The 16,007-nt window shown below is 38.4% G+C and overlaps 1 protein-coding gene across 7 annotated transcripts in view; it reads left to right on the forward strand.

Annotated features, from left to right (window-relative positions):
* Nucleotides 1-16,007, forward strand: part of SCAPER (S-phase cyclin A associated protein in the ER) — a 378,523-nt gene that overhangs the window by 76,554 nt on the left and 285,962 nt on the right. For 5 of the 7 annotated variants that reach the window (XM_090028843.1, XM_090028845.1, XM_090028849.1 and 2 more), the window contains 2 exons: nucleotides 6,102-6,233; nucleotides 8,248-8,408. In XM_090028843.1, coding sequence (XP_089884969.1) covers nucleotides 6,102-6,233; nucleotides 8,248-8,408 — 293 coding nt within the window. The remainder of the gene's footprint in view (nucleotides 1-6,101; nucleotides 6,234-8,247; nucleotides 8,409-16,007) is intronic. The other 2 variants (XM_090028844.1, XM_090028846.1) reach the window with 1 other exon arrangement.

A 16,007-nucleotide genomic window follows, 5' to 3' on the forward strand; every position in this document is an offset into this window, starting at 1 on the left:
GGAACTCCAAGATTAAAGGAGCTGCTGCTTTATAAGCTGGACCCACAATTTAAACCAAGCCCTAGTCATGGATATTGGTTTAGAAATGGTATTTAAAGGCTTGATTTTTGGGAATCGGCTTATATGCATTATAAGGGGTCAAGATGGGCAGCGGGGGATAAATGGATTTCTAAACAGCTTGGGAGACATGCACAGCTTCTCTTGGCCCTGAAAGCAGACAGGCTGTCTAGCACAACAAGGCCAATGGATGGATGCAGCCTGAGAATTAAGGGGGCATGCCATAACACGAGATCACAGCCTTCAAGGCAGACAGTGCCTATCACAACAAGGACACCCAGCCTGGGAACCAAAGAAGTATGTACCATACTGTTCCATAACACAACATAAGTGACACCAGCAACAAGGCCTCAGAGAGCAGAGGGACCTAAGTCCCAGTTTTGGGGGAACAGATCAAATTAGGAAAAGGCCCAGAAGGCTATATGGACACATGACCACAGAGAGACAACCAGAGATAGCCATGGATGAAGTCATCAGGAGTCATCAAAGGGGAAGGAGAATACAAAAGTAGAGACTTGAGATTAACAAAGAGTCCCTCCCGTCCCTCCCTGTTCCTTCTTGTCCCTCCTTGTTGTCCCTCCTCCTTCTCCTTCCTGAGAGGGGTCCCCATCCCTGTCCCCTGGGAAGGGTCCCCGAGGCCAACACGGACCAAGGGCATACCAGCAGCCTGTCTCATCCACCCCACTGGAGGGGGACTGTGGGCCTCAGCATCCCACCTCCAGACTACTGACCCCTAAGAGAGGTCAACAACGGGAACCCAAAGAGCAATCTTTGGCCTGCTGTCAGGCCTAGGCTGCCATCTGCCCTGGGAGTGAAAAGGGCATCTAATTATCCTACAATATTTTTTATATTAAAGCCTGCCCACACTGAGCTCCCCAAAGTACTTCCCACCAGGACTTCAGGCTACAATCCAGCTCATTTAGCTTCCTTTGTCACAGCCATCAAAGTAGCTTCCAACGGATTGAAATTGTTTTTGTTTAATGCAGTGGTTCTCAACCTTATTAGACTTGTGATAACCCTGGATAGACTCAAGGCACTCGTCAGAAAATTACAGCTCTTAGTTTTAACTCTTTTCATAGATTTCATAGACATTAGGCCCAGAAAGGACCTCGTAAGATCATCAGGTTAAGACCCCTGCCCAAGGAGTGGGAAGTCAGCTATGGTCAAAGGATTCCAGCAAGATAAGCATCCAATTGTTTGTCAAAAGAGTCCAGAATAGGTGCTTGCACCCTCTGGGGGTGGGAATCTATTACAGGCCTTGGGGGCTCAAACAATAAAGAAGTTTTTCTTTATGTCCAGCCTAAAATGGTCTTGCAAGAGTTTGTGACCATTGGACCTTGTCATTCCTTAGGGTGCTCTGGTAAACAGGCATTCTCCCGGATCCTGATGCACATACATACTTTTTGACTACTGAAAAATAATAGAGCAGTTTTTCTGTTGCAAAGAACTCAAAGACCACAGCTATGGATTTCTATTTGAAATCTCCAGGTTTAGCTAAACCTAACAGTGCTAACATTGTTTGGCACCCCATAGCACACTTCCATGGTGTACACCAGGGTTCTGTGGCATCCTGATTTGGAATATGAATCTAAATAATAATGATACTTGCTGCTAATTTTATTTTTATAAATGCACAAATTGATCAGTAAATGAGTCATTGCTAGTAGACTTTTAGAAATTACTGCTGCAATAAAATAAATAGGCAGTGATGAATAATTTGAGTTCAGTTCTAAGTGTTTGTTAAGTAGTTCATACATTCGACACATGGGATTCACCAAAAGGAATATCTGAGCAGTGCACACTTGTGGCAGTGTTCAGAGCAGGACTATTGAACATATTTTTTACTCTGTTTAGAATTTCCTGTTGCACGTTTGTTGTATTTTTCTGTACCTTTAATAGTAGCTCATAGAAGGTATTCATGGCCATAAAGTTTTATCTTCACTTAAAAATTTTTAAGTGACCAACAACAGCTTTTAAAAAAAAACTGAGCTTTTGCTTTGCTTTACTTTTTACAATGTGTAAAGGAGCTTATTTAAAAAATGGTGGTTGCAGATTATGCTTATTTTCTGGCCTTAAAAATATTAGGAATGTAATGCTAATCACTTTATTAATAGAGCTTTTGGGATGAGGTCTTAAAGCACATACATTATTCTTAACTGAAAGAACATAAATATTGAAAACATATACTTTCTCCGAAATTATTTATTACTTACTGGAGTTTAAATAACTTGACAAATAAAACAATAACTAAAGAGTTTTATGCCTTCTGCCTAAAACTATCCCTTTCTTTTTCCTTGCAGGTGCTCATCTTTCAGTAGTTTGAAGTTTGTGGTATTCTTTTATTTAAAATATTAAAAATATTCTCCTCCAAATGCACACTTAAAAAACCCAAAACATTTCTAACCTTCTGCATAAAAAAACCAAAAAGCAGGAAAGTTCCTCCCTTTCCTCTTGCTCCCTCCCACTTCTCCGTCACCCTCCATACATAGTACTTGGTTTTTAAGCCAAGATTAGTATCTGCTTTTTGACAGCTTATAGCATTTGTTGTTGTGTTTGTCCAAGGGCATTCAGAAATAAATTTTTCCAGCCACAAGTGTGGGGAGGAAAAAAGTGCTGCTAAGCTGGCAAGGTTGGAATATATTATGAACATGAAGTGAAGTTATGCATTTGTTGCCATTAAGAGATATAACAAAAAGTAACTTTATATTCTCATGTGCATATTCAGCATATTCAAATATCACACATTTGTTTTTAAGACAAATGAGATACTGGGGAAAAAAAATCAGAAGCTTGAGTTCTGTTGACTCCTGTTGAGACTCAGCATCCACCAGGAGTCTGTCACGTCTCATAATGGGATTTAGACTGTGAAGTCATTTGGACAATTTGAAGATTTTTACTTAATACCTACAAAAAAAAAAGACCAGCTCAATTGGTCTTTATTTCCTGGAGTTCATGCTTTCACAAACAAAGCAATATCTTTTTCCCTTCAACATTTTATCATAATCCTGTTTTCCTCAGCAGTGTAGAATTGCCCTGACTCTATTAAATCCTAATATTATAGAAGCCTTAGTCTGTCTGTCTTTCTGTCTGTCCATAACATCCCACAAGGTACTGATCAGAAAACTACAAGATACCAGGCTCAACTGCAGGGCTGTCAAGTGGGTGTGAAACTAGTTGTGGGGTAGGATGCAGAGGGTCCAGATGAATGGATCGGTGTTGTCCTGGCAAGATGTGGGCAGTGGCGTACCGCAGGGGTTGGCCCAGTGCTGTTCAACATTTTCATCAATGACCTGGATGAGGAAGTAAAAAGCCCATTGGCCAAGTTTGCGGACACACCTGTAGATAGGCTGCAGATACAAGCAGACCTAGACAGGTTGGCATGTTAAGCAGAAGAGAACCAGATGAGGTTCAACGTTGAGAAATGCAAAGTGCCACATCTGGGAAGGAAGAACCCCCAGCACACCTACAGGCTGTGCAACACTAACCTGACCAGCACTACAAATGATAGGGATCTGGGGTTAACAATAGATTAATATTGAGCCAGTAATGCGATGCAGTAACCACTAGGGCCAATAAAACCCTGGCATGCATCAATCAATGCATCTCCAGTAAAAACCAAAGAAGTGATTCTCTCACTTTACTCAACATTGGTGCAGCTGCAGCTGGAGTATTGCATCCAGTTCTGGGCACCACACTTTAACAAGGACATGCTAAAGCTTTAGAGGGTCCAGAGAAGGGCCACCTGTATGATCAGAGACTCGCACAGCAAGCCGTATGAGGAAAGGCTGAGGGAGCTCGGACTTTTCAGCCTAAATAAAAGAAGGCTGAGGGGGCACTGATTGCTGCTTACCGCTATATCAGAGGCATACATTGGGCTTGGTGAACAACTGTTCACGTGGGCGCCCTGGGAGAAAACTGGAAACAACAGCCACAAACTCCTGAAAGAAGGTTACAGCCTGAACATTAGGAAAAACTTCTTCACAACGAGGGTGTCCAAACTATGAAACAAGCTCTCCTCAGAGGTGGTGCAATAATTTACCCTAGAGGTCTTCAAGAGAAGACTGGATGGTCACCTGGCTGCGGTCACCTGACCCCAGATGTCTTTCCTGCTCGTGCAGGGGGCTGGACCTGATGATCCTTCAGGGTCCCTTCCAGCCCTCTGATTCTATAACACTTTATTCATACTCTGATTGGCTGTCTGAAACAACCAGTTGGAGTGCTCCAAGAGCATTCAGACAGAAGACGGCCTGGCGGAGCGGGGGGTGGGGGAAGCAGGCTTGTTCCTCCCCTATCCCACGACTGGATGAGAAGCAGGGGTGGGGCCGGATGCGGGCGGACATGGAGCTGCCAGGCCCCAACAAGCCGGCAGGGAAAGTGGGGGGCCATAGTGTTGGTGCCCTGCCCACTATGACACTGGGGAGTGTGGTGCTGTCACGGGGCCCTGTCAAGAGCTAGTAAGCAGGGAGAGGGGGGACACAGTGACGGTCCCCTGCTGCTAGCCCTGGCAACAGCTGGGAGGGAGGGGAGGCAGGTGGATGGGTGGACGGGCCCAGACCCAGAGCGTGGGGTGGGGAGGAATGGGCCTGGACTGAAAGGGGGGGGGACAGGGAATGGACCCAGACTTGGGGGGAACGGTGGAGCAGGGCCGGACTCAAAGTACGTGGGGGGAGTGGGGGCTGGACACAGGCCTCTGTCCTATCCCCTCATTGTTCTTGGTGGGCAGTCATCCAGATATTTTTCTGAGAGGAAGGAACCTAGAATCCAGACTCTAGCCACACAACTATTTTGAAAGTGAATTAGACTAGAGCAGCGGTTCCCAAGCTCTGACAGATTGCACACCACCAATTTAAAAGATACAACCTTAAGTACTACCAGCAAATTTTTGTCATATAAAGTAATTATAATAATCTGTTAACGTGTACCACTGACGAGTTCTCTGCGTGCCACTGGTGGTACGTGTACCACAGATTGGGAACCACTGGCCTAGAGCATTCAGATCGTATCCATGTTTTTCCTTGCCTCTAAATAGGTTAGTGAGCCTGCTGCTTTGCAGAATGGCTTTGCCACCTTGGGAGTGCCTTGGCCAGTTCTTTAAATACAAATGTAGGATTTGCATCAAGCCAAGAAATAAACCAGCAAACAAAACATTTAGCCTTTCTCTGGGCCCCTTAGCTCTGACTCAGTACCATAGCATAGCCCCTTCCTGGTAGCAAGCTTATCTGGATTTTAGTCTGCCTCTTGCCCACAAATTGCTTCTTATCCCAGCTTGTCTGCTCTGCTTTCTCCTCTGGATTTTTAAGTGTGAGTGGGATACGCCCTCATTAGCTATCTGTCCACAGCTGGGCTTCTACAAGAGGCTTGTCTGCTCCCTCTTAAAAGTCAAACCATCCTATTACACCTTATTAGTTCCTCTCTTGATAGCTCCCTTTTTGCATTACTCAACAGTTGACACACACATTCCAGCCCTCAGATGTGTTCACAAAAGGCTACTTAAAATAAAAATGTCATATTGCTACTTCCATTAGTGCAGTATAAAATGGCGGCAGCCATTTTAACACCTGTGTTAAAAGCAATCTAGTTATACCTCTGGGTGCAGCCATTTCAGATGCTTCTCTAGATATGTGAGCTCTGATACTTCATAAGTTTCATGGTCAATAGTAGTATCTCTAAAACTGTGAAGTCGTGTATCTCAGGACCTTTTTCCCATCCTACTCAGATCTTTCCTTTGTGCCTCTTCATGTCATGTTAGGTTTTATATTTGAATTTTAAAACAGTGCAAGTATTTATTTTGAAGTAGTTCTGGCTAATATGGTTTGAGATGTAATTTAGAAACCTCAGATAAGATTTTGATTAAACTTCAGCACTTTGTTTTTACTAATGTTTTATAATGTTCACTAATACTGTTCAAGGTGAACATGGAAAAGTAGGGCTGGAGGGGACCTTGGGAGACCATCTAGTCCAACTCCCTGGAAACAGCATCCATTGAAAATGTTGTCAAGACTGCTTACAATTAATTTGTAATTAATTCTCTCCTGAATTTGCAGACCTACTTCTTTGGCTTGGGAAGTTAAGAAGATGTCTCCGGGACGCCATGTAATCCCAAGTCCCTCAGCCGACAGAATCAGTGTAACATCAAATGCTCGGAGAAGTTTAAATTTTGGGTATGAGACCAAGAAGTAAGAGTTCTGATGAAAAGCTAATTAATTTATTTTTCATGTTGTAGCTAATGTTTTTATTTCTGTTTTCTAATCCATATTTGAACCCAAAAATTGGTGTGTGAAAATGAGAAAGAGAATACCTGACAAATGCAAGCTTTAAAAAAAATCTACCTTTTATATATTTTTTGGCTTGGATTTAGTTAGACTTTTTATTCCTTGGTGTTTCAGTGACCAGAAGATAGAAAAATCAATACATTTTAATGTTAACTGTTTAATAGGCATTTTCTTTTACAAAACAAAGGTCAAAATATATGTAATTGACATTTTAAAAGTGCCTGTGTATGCACCTGTGTATGGCCAGCTGAGTGTGCAGGAAGTAAATATTGATCCCTAAGAATGAATATAAAATGAGATTATTATGAGTTTGATGAAGAGCAAAATGTATGTTAGTCTGAAAGAAAATATTTAATATTACAATACTGAATCTCTTATTCAGCTAACTGCCAAAATTCAATATGTGGCAGGAGACTTATAATAAAACATGCATTTAAATTATTTAACGTTGTTTCAGGGCAGCAGTGCTCTTACTAAAACCCCTGTTCAGGAAAGCACTTTATGTATATACTTTGAATGTCTTTCTTTTTAAAGGCCTGTTTTAAGTTAAGTCAAGTGTGTTTAAGTTCTGTCCCCAGTAGGATGGTTTTCTCAACAACAAATAGGAGATCTGTTACAAGGATAAATGGCCACTGTGGTTCCAATGTTCAGTTGCCTTGAGATGTATATTGGATCAAATATTTCTAAGTAATGATCTGTAATTGCATAGAAATTGGTTTACTAACAAGGATATATAGTATTAAAAATAAATAGGGTTAATTTAAATGCTTCTCAGAAATACCAGGTAATTTTCACAGGGTCAATCTAATCAAAAGAAAACTCTTCAGTGCTCTCAGTTTACTCTTTTTTTTAAAGGCATTTGCAGTTATTTAATTAGTGGTGTGGTAACTTGGGCCCTCATTCTTCACCGAGAACTCCCTGGTACACACTGCATCCATGCCATCCTCAGTGTAAGATTGGAACTTAACTGGAAGCCCTCACTTGATAGGGTTAGTATGGAATATTATTGTAGCATCCTCCTTGGCAAATGATGTGGGATTGTGAGGTTCGTTGTTTTTAGAACGTGTGTGTCGATAGCAGCCTATACAGTAGCATGGATCATGGATATATTTAACTAGATGTATAGTTAAAACCCCAGGATTATGATGGATATGTGTAGTATAGCTATGTAGTAGAAGCCTGCTATTTAACAAACATCCTGTCCTTGGTTAAGCTCAGTGCCCATTCTGTGGACATCTTGGGCAGAAACCTCTTTTGGAGAGTTGTGCAGTTGGCTAACTGGTGCTCCTTGTGGACTTTTTTGGTTTAACAAACCTGAGATTAATGCTTTAGATTATGCTTTATATGGAAACCATGTTCTTTCACCACTGAAATACTCAAATTAATTCCTTCTCCTTTAGCTTCCTTTTAGTTTTTAGTTTGGGACATTAACATTTCACTGCTGTTTTGAGTATAAAGGATCTCACTTTGGGCCTCCAAAAATTGTGTATGGTTGGGAATGATTTAGTGACAAGGTAGGACTGTCCCAAAAATATTCTTTTTTTAATCTGTTTGCTTGTTTCTGGGTGCCTGTTATCTATTAATACCCACCTATCTTCAAGTCAGCCAAAGTTTTACGGAGGATTTGTCCTTTGCTTCCCACATGCCACCCTCAAGTTAAATGTCTTGCTGCCGTAGTAACTAACTCTGGAAACTGAAGTGGTAGGAAGAGAGGGGCAAGATAGGCTGCCTGAAAAGTGCCAGAGTATGAGCTTTCTACTGGTTCCCAGTAGGTTCATTTTCTGGAGCTGCTCATTAGTCTGAGTTAGTGGAAGCCTGGACACACAAAGGAAAGTTAAATAAGAAAATCTCCAAAAAAAAAAAAAAAATTATTTGATTAGAAACTTCTTTCTTTTTTCTTTTGTCTTTTTTAACTTAGAAACCCATCTGTGACAATTGCTGCTACCCGTTTGGCTCCCTCAGGTGTAAGTTGGGCAGATAAGGTGAAAGCCAACCATGGAGCTAAAGCTGTTACTCCAGAACTAGCAAGTACACAACCTTATATGCCAACACCAGGGCAGAAGTCATCCAGGAGAAATGGTAAGTGTCTTTAAGTAAGCTGTCATCTAAAATATTTTTTATGGCTCAGCTATTGAAACTTAGTTCGGAATGCCAAGGTTTATGTCATAACAAAAGTAAATTTGTTTGTCAAAACTTTTGTTATGCAGCACACCAGTTTAACTTTACATGAAATAACAGCAAAATTAAACCAGCTACCAAGTATTAGGTTATTCGAGAATTGTGTTTTCAATTTTATAGGCAAGGTTGGGGCACTTGGCCCATTTTAAAAGTGTCTTTAGTAACTAACATGTCCCATATTTACTCCTGCTGCAGGAGTTAAAATATGCACAAAAAAGGAAAAAGAAGCAGTCATAAAATATCATTCAGCTGCAGTATCATCCTAACTGACAACAGATCTGAAAGAGTGGAAGAATATTACTTCCCTTTCTCTAGAAAGGAAGCCCGTGGAGTTTTAGACTTCATCATGGGCATCTGGGATGACAACTCAAAACCAAAAAGTGCTATGATTCTCAGGTTTGAAAAGGTACAAATGGTCCCACAAGAATAATTTTTGTCTGATATTTTCCAAAAGAGCTTAACAATAGTTTGATGTGTCCACTGAGACCTGGAGCATTAGAACTGTTCTAAGGAAGTGATAATGGATGGCTTGTTCTTTCTCTAAGTACAAGAGTTTCCACGCTAAATTGTAGCTTCTTTCCTTTTGTTTAAAGAGTCTCCTTGGAGGAACCTTAAATTCACAACCTTTATGATTGTTTTGTTGGAAATACTAAAAAGCCCTTTACCTTTTGGGTTATGAACTTATGTTTTGCTTCCCTCTTTTCATCTGCCAGCGTATACTGGAAACTTGGGATTTTCTCCAGAGATTGTTTTCCCTATTTACCTTTCCATCTATTGACCCATTTTCCTTCATGCAAACGCAGCAGGGAGCTAATAGAAATAGTCCAGTACAAATGAGTTAAAAATTTTAAGTGTTTATAATTTAATATTTTAAAGGAAGACTATTATAAGATAAAGATAAAATAAAGATACACTTAAGGAATGCAAAACTTTAGAACTCCTGGTTCAGATGACCTTAATGAATTTATACTTTAAAACTGTCACTAGTAGTAAAAATCATGTGCAGTAGATGAAGTTGTAAATGTACATAGTGTTTTATGAATGGAGAATAGAACACGTTTCTTGCCCTGAATGCCTTACAATTTAAATTAAGTCAGTTTTGTAACAATGCACTTCGTTTAGAAAAAAACAGTCAAAAGTAGAAATATAGTAAAAAAAATAAAATAAAATCTTATTCTACCCTGTTTTATAATGCTACATCCTCGAGCAACATTTTAAGTTGGGGAAAAAAACCAAAAATGAAATGGAACATTTGTCTTTGGTTTCACTTGGCTTCTCAGCAGGCCTTTTTATTTAAATAACCTTCAGGCGTTTTTATGTATTTCATTTTTGTGTTTGCAATTTAAAAAGGGGGTACTGAGGTACAGCTGCTTAAGGACAAGAAATACTCTGCAGTAGTCAGTGTTGTCTGTGGTACTACAGCAGGCAGAGTCTGTAGTCCCTGGGTATTTCTAGACAGATTAGGTATAACAGTTCTTTTTGAAGGCAGAGCTTTTTGTACTTCCAGGGACATTCAGCCATTATATACTCCATGTGACTGATGAATTCTTTAAGTACAAGTCATAGTCTTCTACATACCAGTGATGTTTACAGAAATTGGACAATATACTGCAGAGTGTTTCTTTTTTTTAGATTCTAATTAAGTATATCAAACACTGATGGAGATTTTTGGTTGGTGACTGAATTAATTTTATAAGCTATTAGTTTGAGATTTAATTGGAGTGATCTTCGTAAGTGGGAGACTTCCTGAGTTAATCTGTTTTTCAATAGTTAGATGACTAAATAGTTCTTTTTCTTACACCAGATAAAACAGGAAGTCGTTTTCTTTTACCAGTGCTTTCAGATTTCATTGGGGAATAAATATGACCAACACTTTACTATATCTGATAAAAATGGTTAGGAAGGCTAATTAGATTATATCTATGCAATTAGTAGTCCCATTGTAGATCCCTCTTTGTCATTTCCTTATCAGTTACTGTTTTCTTGGGAAATCTTTTAGCCCTTTTTCCTTTGTGACCAGACATTCTGTTTCAGATAGAAGGCAGTCTTGCAATTATGTGTCCTGAGCCTTTTATTTAGAACACAGTTTCCCAAACTGTGTTGCATGTACAATATTGGTCATGTGAGTTTCATGTTCCATCATTTGAATTCAGTAGTTTTTAAGGAGATACCTGAACCAATAAAGTTTGAGAACCACTGGTCTCTTATGGAATAGGTAAAGACGTTCTGCTTAATTCTGCTGGAATTAAGCTTTTGAATACAGTGACACCAAGTACCCTGACCTTACAGCACAGTTATGGTCTAAATACTATGTGGTCACGTTATACCAGTAATTGACATAATTGAAAGGTCAAGTACATAAGTATATTACTTATTACTGTTTTCTTTTCCTGTTAAGCATGATAATTTTAGAATTCAGCTATATTGACTACACTGTATAAGCACTATATTTGTTTTCAATTACATGGTTGTATGACAGTTGGCTATTGCGTACAGCTTTAAAAAAGTGCTGTTGAGGTTTGCCAGCCCCTGTCACTTTGCATTTTTCTCGCTTAACCCAGGAAATGAATCTCTTCCATTATGTAACAGGAGATATGGTCTTCAGCAATGCCGTAAACTACACTGACTGGCAGTGGACTCCAAAGGCTGCATGGGCAGCCAGGAATAGTGAGGATATAGACATCTTTCTCTTGGATATGTAATTCTTATGTTGCCAGCCAAGAAGATAGTATTGGGGTGTTTTAGGGAAAACTCTGTTACCTGGCTCCACTGGAGTTAAATCTGTGTTGTGCTGGGAAATGGGACTGTGAAAATTGTGCATACCAGTATATCTTCCCCTGTTGTTTTGAGAGCTGGGAAAGTTATAGCTCATGTTTAAACATCTTCAGTTATCACCAGTCAGTCTTCCAAATAGTCTTCCCATAAAAAAGAAGGCAGTCTGATTTGGGATCTTCTCAATGAATTTAAAAAACAACAACTCATTTTTAAAAAATAAATGACTAATTTCACAGGACATGGCACAAACAAAAGTTTGTTACTCTTTATTTTCCCTTTTAACCAATTGGTCAGATGCTTATTTGGGTAGCATGGTTCTCTGTTTCCTCCATTGTCACTGCTCATTTCATCTTTTGCATGACTAACAGATCACTAGTATCCAAGGGGAAGGAATTTAAATATATTATTGAAAGAGAAAACAAGGTTTTTCAACTGTCACTGAAACTCTGAGACTACACTGCCTCTGCAAATTCATACTTCCACCCATATTTCTATTTCTACATGAACTTGTGGTGAAAGTATTTTTAGATAGATCTATTACTAGCCAATTTTAGTTGCTTTTTTAAATGTTTAGATATGGGAAAATGTAAACATAGGAATGTTGTTACTATGATTCTGAAACATTTAGTTTGGTTAGTTATACATTCTGTCAATTACCTTTTGGTTCTCTCTTTTTTTTTTTTTTTTAACTTTGGCCTCTAATCTTTCTCACCACTTTGTGTCAATTCTAAGCATCTGTTACCTACTCTCTCCTTTGATATATACATCTGCTTTCTCTAAGCATCTTAGTCCATCAGTCCTATTGTATTTCTTATCCTCTCCCATCTCCTCTGTACCTTTCCTTTTTGCTCTTCCTGCATTTTCTCTCTAGGCCAGAATGAATTGTGGTTGACAAACTATTCTTCCTCTGCTACTCTCATCGACAGTGCTTTTTTCACAGTACGTGATATTTGTCAGGTTTTCTTTTGGTCCAGTTCTGTTCCTGCAAACTTGATCTTTGTTCCCAGTTACATGTCAACAAAGTCAGTAGACCAGCCCTGGGTATATATTGAGAAATATCACCCCAAGATATCAAGGGATAGTTTGTTCCCTTCTCAGTTCTCAAAAGAGTTTTATTGCTTTTTAAGGACACATAATCCCCATTGGAAACAGTGCTGCTTTTTTCCTTTTCCTCTTCACTTCTATTATTATTTTTTATGTGGCTGTTAATAGTACTGAGACCATTTAGATTTCTTAACAGTTCTTTAACCATTCTGCCAGTACCCACCTAAAACAACTTATGTAGAGAAACTGTTGTTATCACTGTCAACTTTTTAACTGTATATTCTTTTTTTTCTGTTTTCTGTCCAACACGTCTATCTCAGACCTGACAGAAGTTGTGGAAAAATCATTTCAGTTCCTTCTGTGTTCAGGTATATAGATCAGTTTCTTCTAGCTTCGTGTAATCATAGTTCTCCATAGTTATACCACAGTGCCTACAGTAATGTTGCTGAAGATGTCAAAAAAAAAATAATGAAAGGTACCTTATTTGGAGCTGAAAGTTTAATAATGAATGAGGAAGGCCAAGTAATAGGTAATATATCACTGGTAAAGAGATTTTTTTAAGGGAGCATTTAAGTCTCATGAGGCAGAACTCCTTAGAGTATTGCAAATACTTGGGTACATTTGTGTTGTTGATAAATCTGCTGGACAATTCTTCCAGATGGAGTAACTTTGAAAGAAGGCAGCCCACGTGGCTATGAGGGCCCCAACATAACAGATGGCTTGTCACTTCCATGTAATACAAGAGCCAGGAGAGCCAGGGAAGTTCAAATGAAACTAGAGAATGCTCAGAGTAGTCAAATGAATTATTCATTAACAAAACTGGGCAAGTAACCAAATCTAGCATGTGATACTTAGCACGTGGAGATGGCTAGTAAACTCTATGAAAAGAATTCCAGTTTTGGAAAGAAGTTATTATGAACCAGGGATGACACCCTGGTGAGCAGTAAATGCATTTAAAATCAAAAGCTGCGTGATAAGATGTCAGTAAAGGTATTAGTGCTGCAAAATTTTTGTTAATGTAAGCATAGCTGAAAATTACCAGGAATATATGACTGATGAGAAATTTAGAAATGGAAAAGATAAACAAACTTTGAAGCACATGAATAGATATAAAGTGATGGTCATAAAAAACCTCCAGCGTTGCCTCTATCCCTTATTACTCGAGAACTCTGCAGAAATATTTACACTTTACGTAAATTTTACGATTATGTTTTATCTGGGGAGCTTTACCAAATGGCCAGTGTGCTATCAAATGCTGTAGATAAATTTGTTCTGTTCAAGTTTTTGGGTATAATATTCAAGTAAAAATTGTGAACCTGTGGCATAAATGGATATTTTAATAAAAAAATAAACTTATATATACCCGGCTTTTACTAGAGGGGCCTTAAAGTGGTAATAATAAATATGATGAACTAGTATTATAGCAATGTGGTGGTGTTATTAAAATAATAATGCAATATAGTATAATATTAGAACAATAAATACAATATTAGAGCACCTAGAAGTGAGCTACAATTCTCTCAACAATCTAGATACCAAGGAAGTAGCTAAGCAGTCTAAGTAAGGTATCTACAGGCAGTCCTCGGACTTACAACACAATTGGTTCCTGAAAACCGCATCTTAAGTTGAAACGTTAAAACTTGGAACCGATTTTCTCAGAAGAAACAATGTTGTAAATGGGGGATTGGTTCTTGAACCAAGGCCTGATACCCTATGTTCACCAAAATACTCCAGAATTTTGTACTTGATCAATTATAGATAAGTAATATAGCTACATTAATGTATTTATATTGTAAATAGCAATCATATTGATTTGGAAGGACTTCTTTGAGGTGACGTGGTTGGACTTTTTGGATGGTTTTTGGCTGGAGTCTTCTCAGGAGTTTTGGCTGCAGGGTTTTCTGGAGTCTTTCTGGAGTCTACTTTCTTAAATAAAGTGTCCAAGGAAGTTTGGACAGATGTTCTCCAGGTAGATGAGTGATGCAGTGAACTTGTTCGCTGGCATGGTGTCGCATTGGATCGAACGCTGTAAAGTCGAAACTGGTGTCATAAAGTTGAAACAGGGTGTCAATTTATAAACGTAGTAAGTGCGAAACGTTGTAACTCAGAACATTGTAAGTTGAGGGCTGCCTGTATTTATTTAGTAAATTTACTGTAGGTCTGAAGATTATAGAGGTTACCTGAGGCTTTTTGCTTGATGTATTAAAAGATTTAGAAAGTAACTCAAGATTTTATCTTCTACAAGAGGTAACTTGGCCTGTCTAACCAGCATGTGATACTTAGCCCATATAGATGGCTAATGAGCTTTATACGACTTGTTTTATCCTTGCTACATGTCTTGCATTACCAGCAATGACATTATTTTTTTCATTTATTGAAAACAATGACCCTGTGAATATTGTTAAGATTTGTTTACATTCTAGATGCATTTAATTTATTTAGAAACAAGAAATCAGGGTAGCTATTCAGCTGTCATGTAGGTATATAGACTTCACTATTATGCTTCCTGATTTATATCAGCTCATTATATACTACAATATTTCTACAGGTTTACCTGGTTTTCTATGCAAGCTGTTAGATATGAGAAGGAAGGAGAGAAAATAAATACGCAATATAGAACTATTGTTTTGCATCCAGTTCTTTTTCTCTCCAGCTCCCATCCATGTGGGAGCTCAATACATCTCCTATTCAGCTTGATAGGAGATGAATAAATGTATATCCAGTAATTTAAACACTAAGCAAATCTTCAAAAGTGAATAATATATAGTTTACCTTACCAGGTAAATCATCCAGTTCAGTAACTTTCCCTAGGCACTTCCAGTACTTTTTAACAACTATCCTCTATTGCTTTCCTAGAAGCAATTAGTAATGGTGTAAGTTATCAAACCACCCAAGTTTGAAAATGCTGGCTGTTTTGGCTCCCAGCCCCTGTATCTGAACCATATGCCCATCTTTCCTGTTGTAAAAAGCTTTGAGATACCTTGCATGGAAATGATGTTGTATAAACATAAATCCTATACTATTCTAAGCTTAGTCTGAGGTTTCATTTTCATTTTATGATTTGTTATCCATCCCGACCAGTATTCTTTCTTACAAACACTTCTATATTTTATTTGACTGGTTATTCAAAAACATTTATTCCAAAGGTATATTGTAAAATATAGTCCTTAATTAATTCTTTAGTTTTATTGAGCTCAAAGTTTATTCATATATTGGGATGTTCTTTTTGATCATTTTCTTCTATTATATCAATATTTGTATTACCTGATAGTGTTTATGTTGGCCTTAGTTAATGGATTAGCTCCAAGCTCTACACAGTATTTCTTTCTACAAGGAACCTTTTGAAAGAGTGTTTTTCTTTCCTGTTTTAAAATAAAATGATTGATCATAGTGTTCATAAAGGATGAAGAGCTGTGTGTTCTGGAAACTAAAATTCTTTATTTTCCAAGAGGGTAAAGAGTAGTCGTCTCTGTTACTTACTTCGCCATGCTTTTTTAAAGTGCTAAATGTTGAGATTACTTTTAAAATTTGTGTTCTTTGTTTAAAAGGGAGAATGAAAAGAAACAAATTTATTTACATCTTTTTAAAATTTTAGTGCCTTTCAAATGTTAAGAAATAAACTCAGTTTAAGGTTTCTTTTTGTGGTAATCACCCCTTTTGGGCCCCAGTCTTGCAAAGACT

This window comes from Crocodylus siamensis, chromosome 15, assembly GCF_052110815.1.
Source record: "Crocodylus siamensis isolate JL-2025a chromosome 15, ASM5211081v1, whole genome shotgun sequence".
Taxonomy (NCBI): Eukaryota; Metazoa; Chordata; order Crocodylia; family Crocodylidae; genus Crocodylus; species Crocodylus siamensis.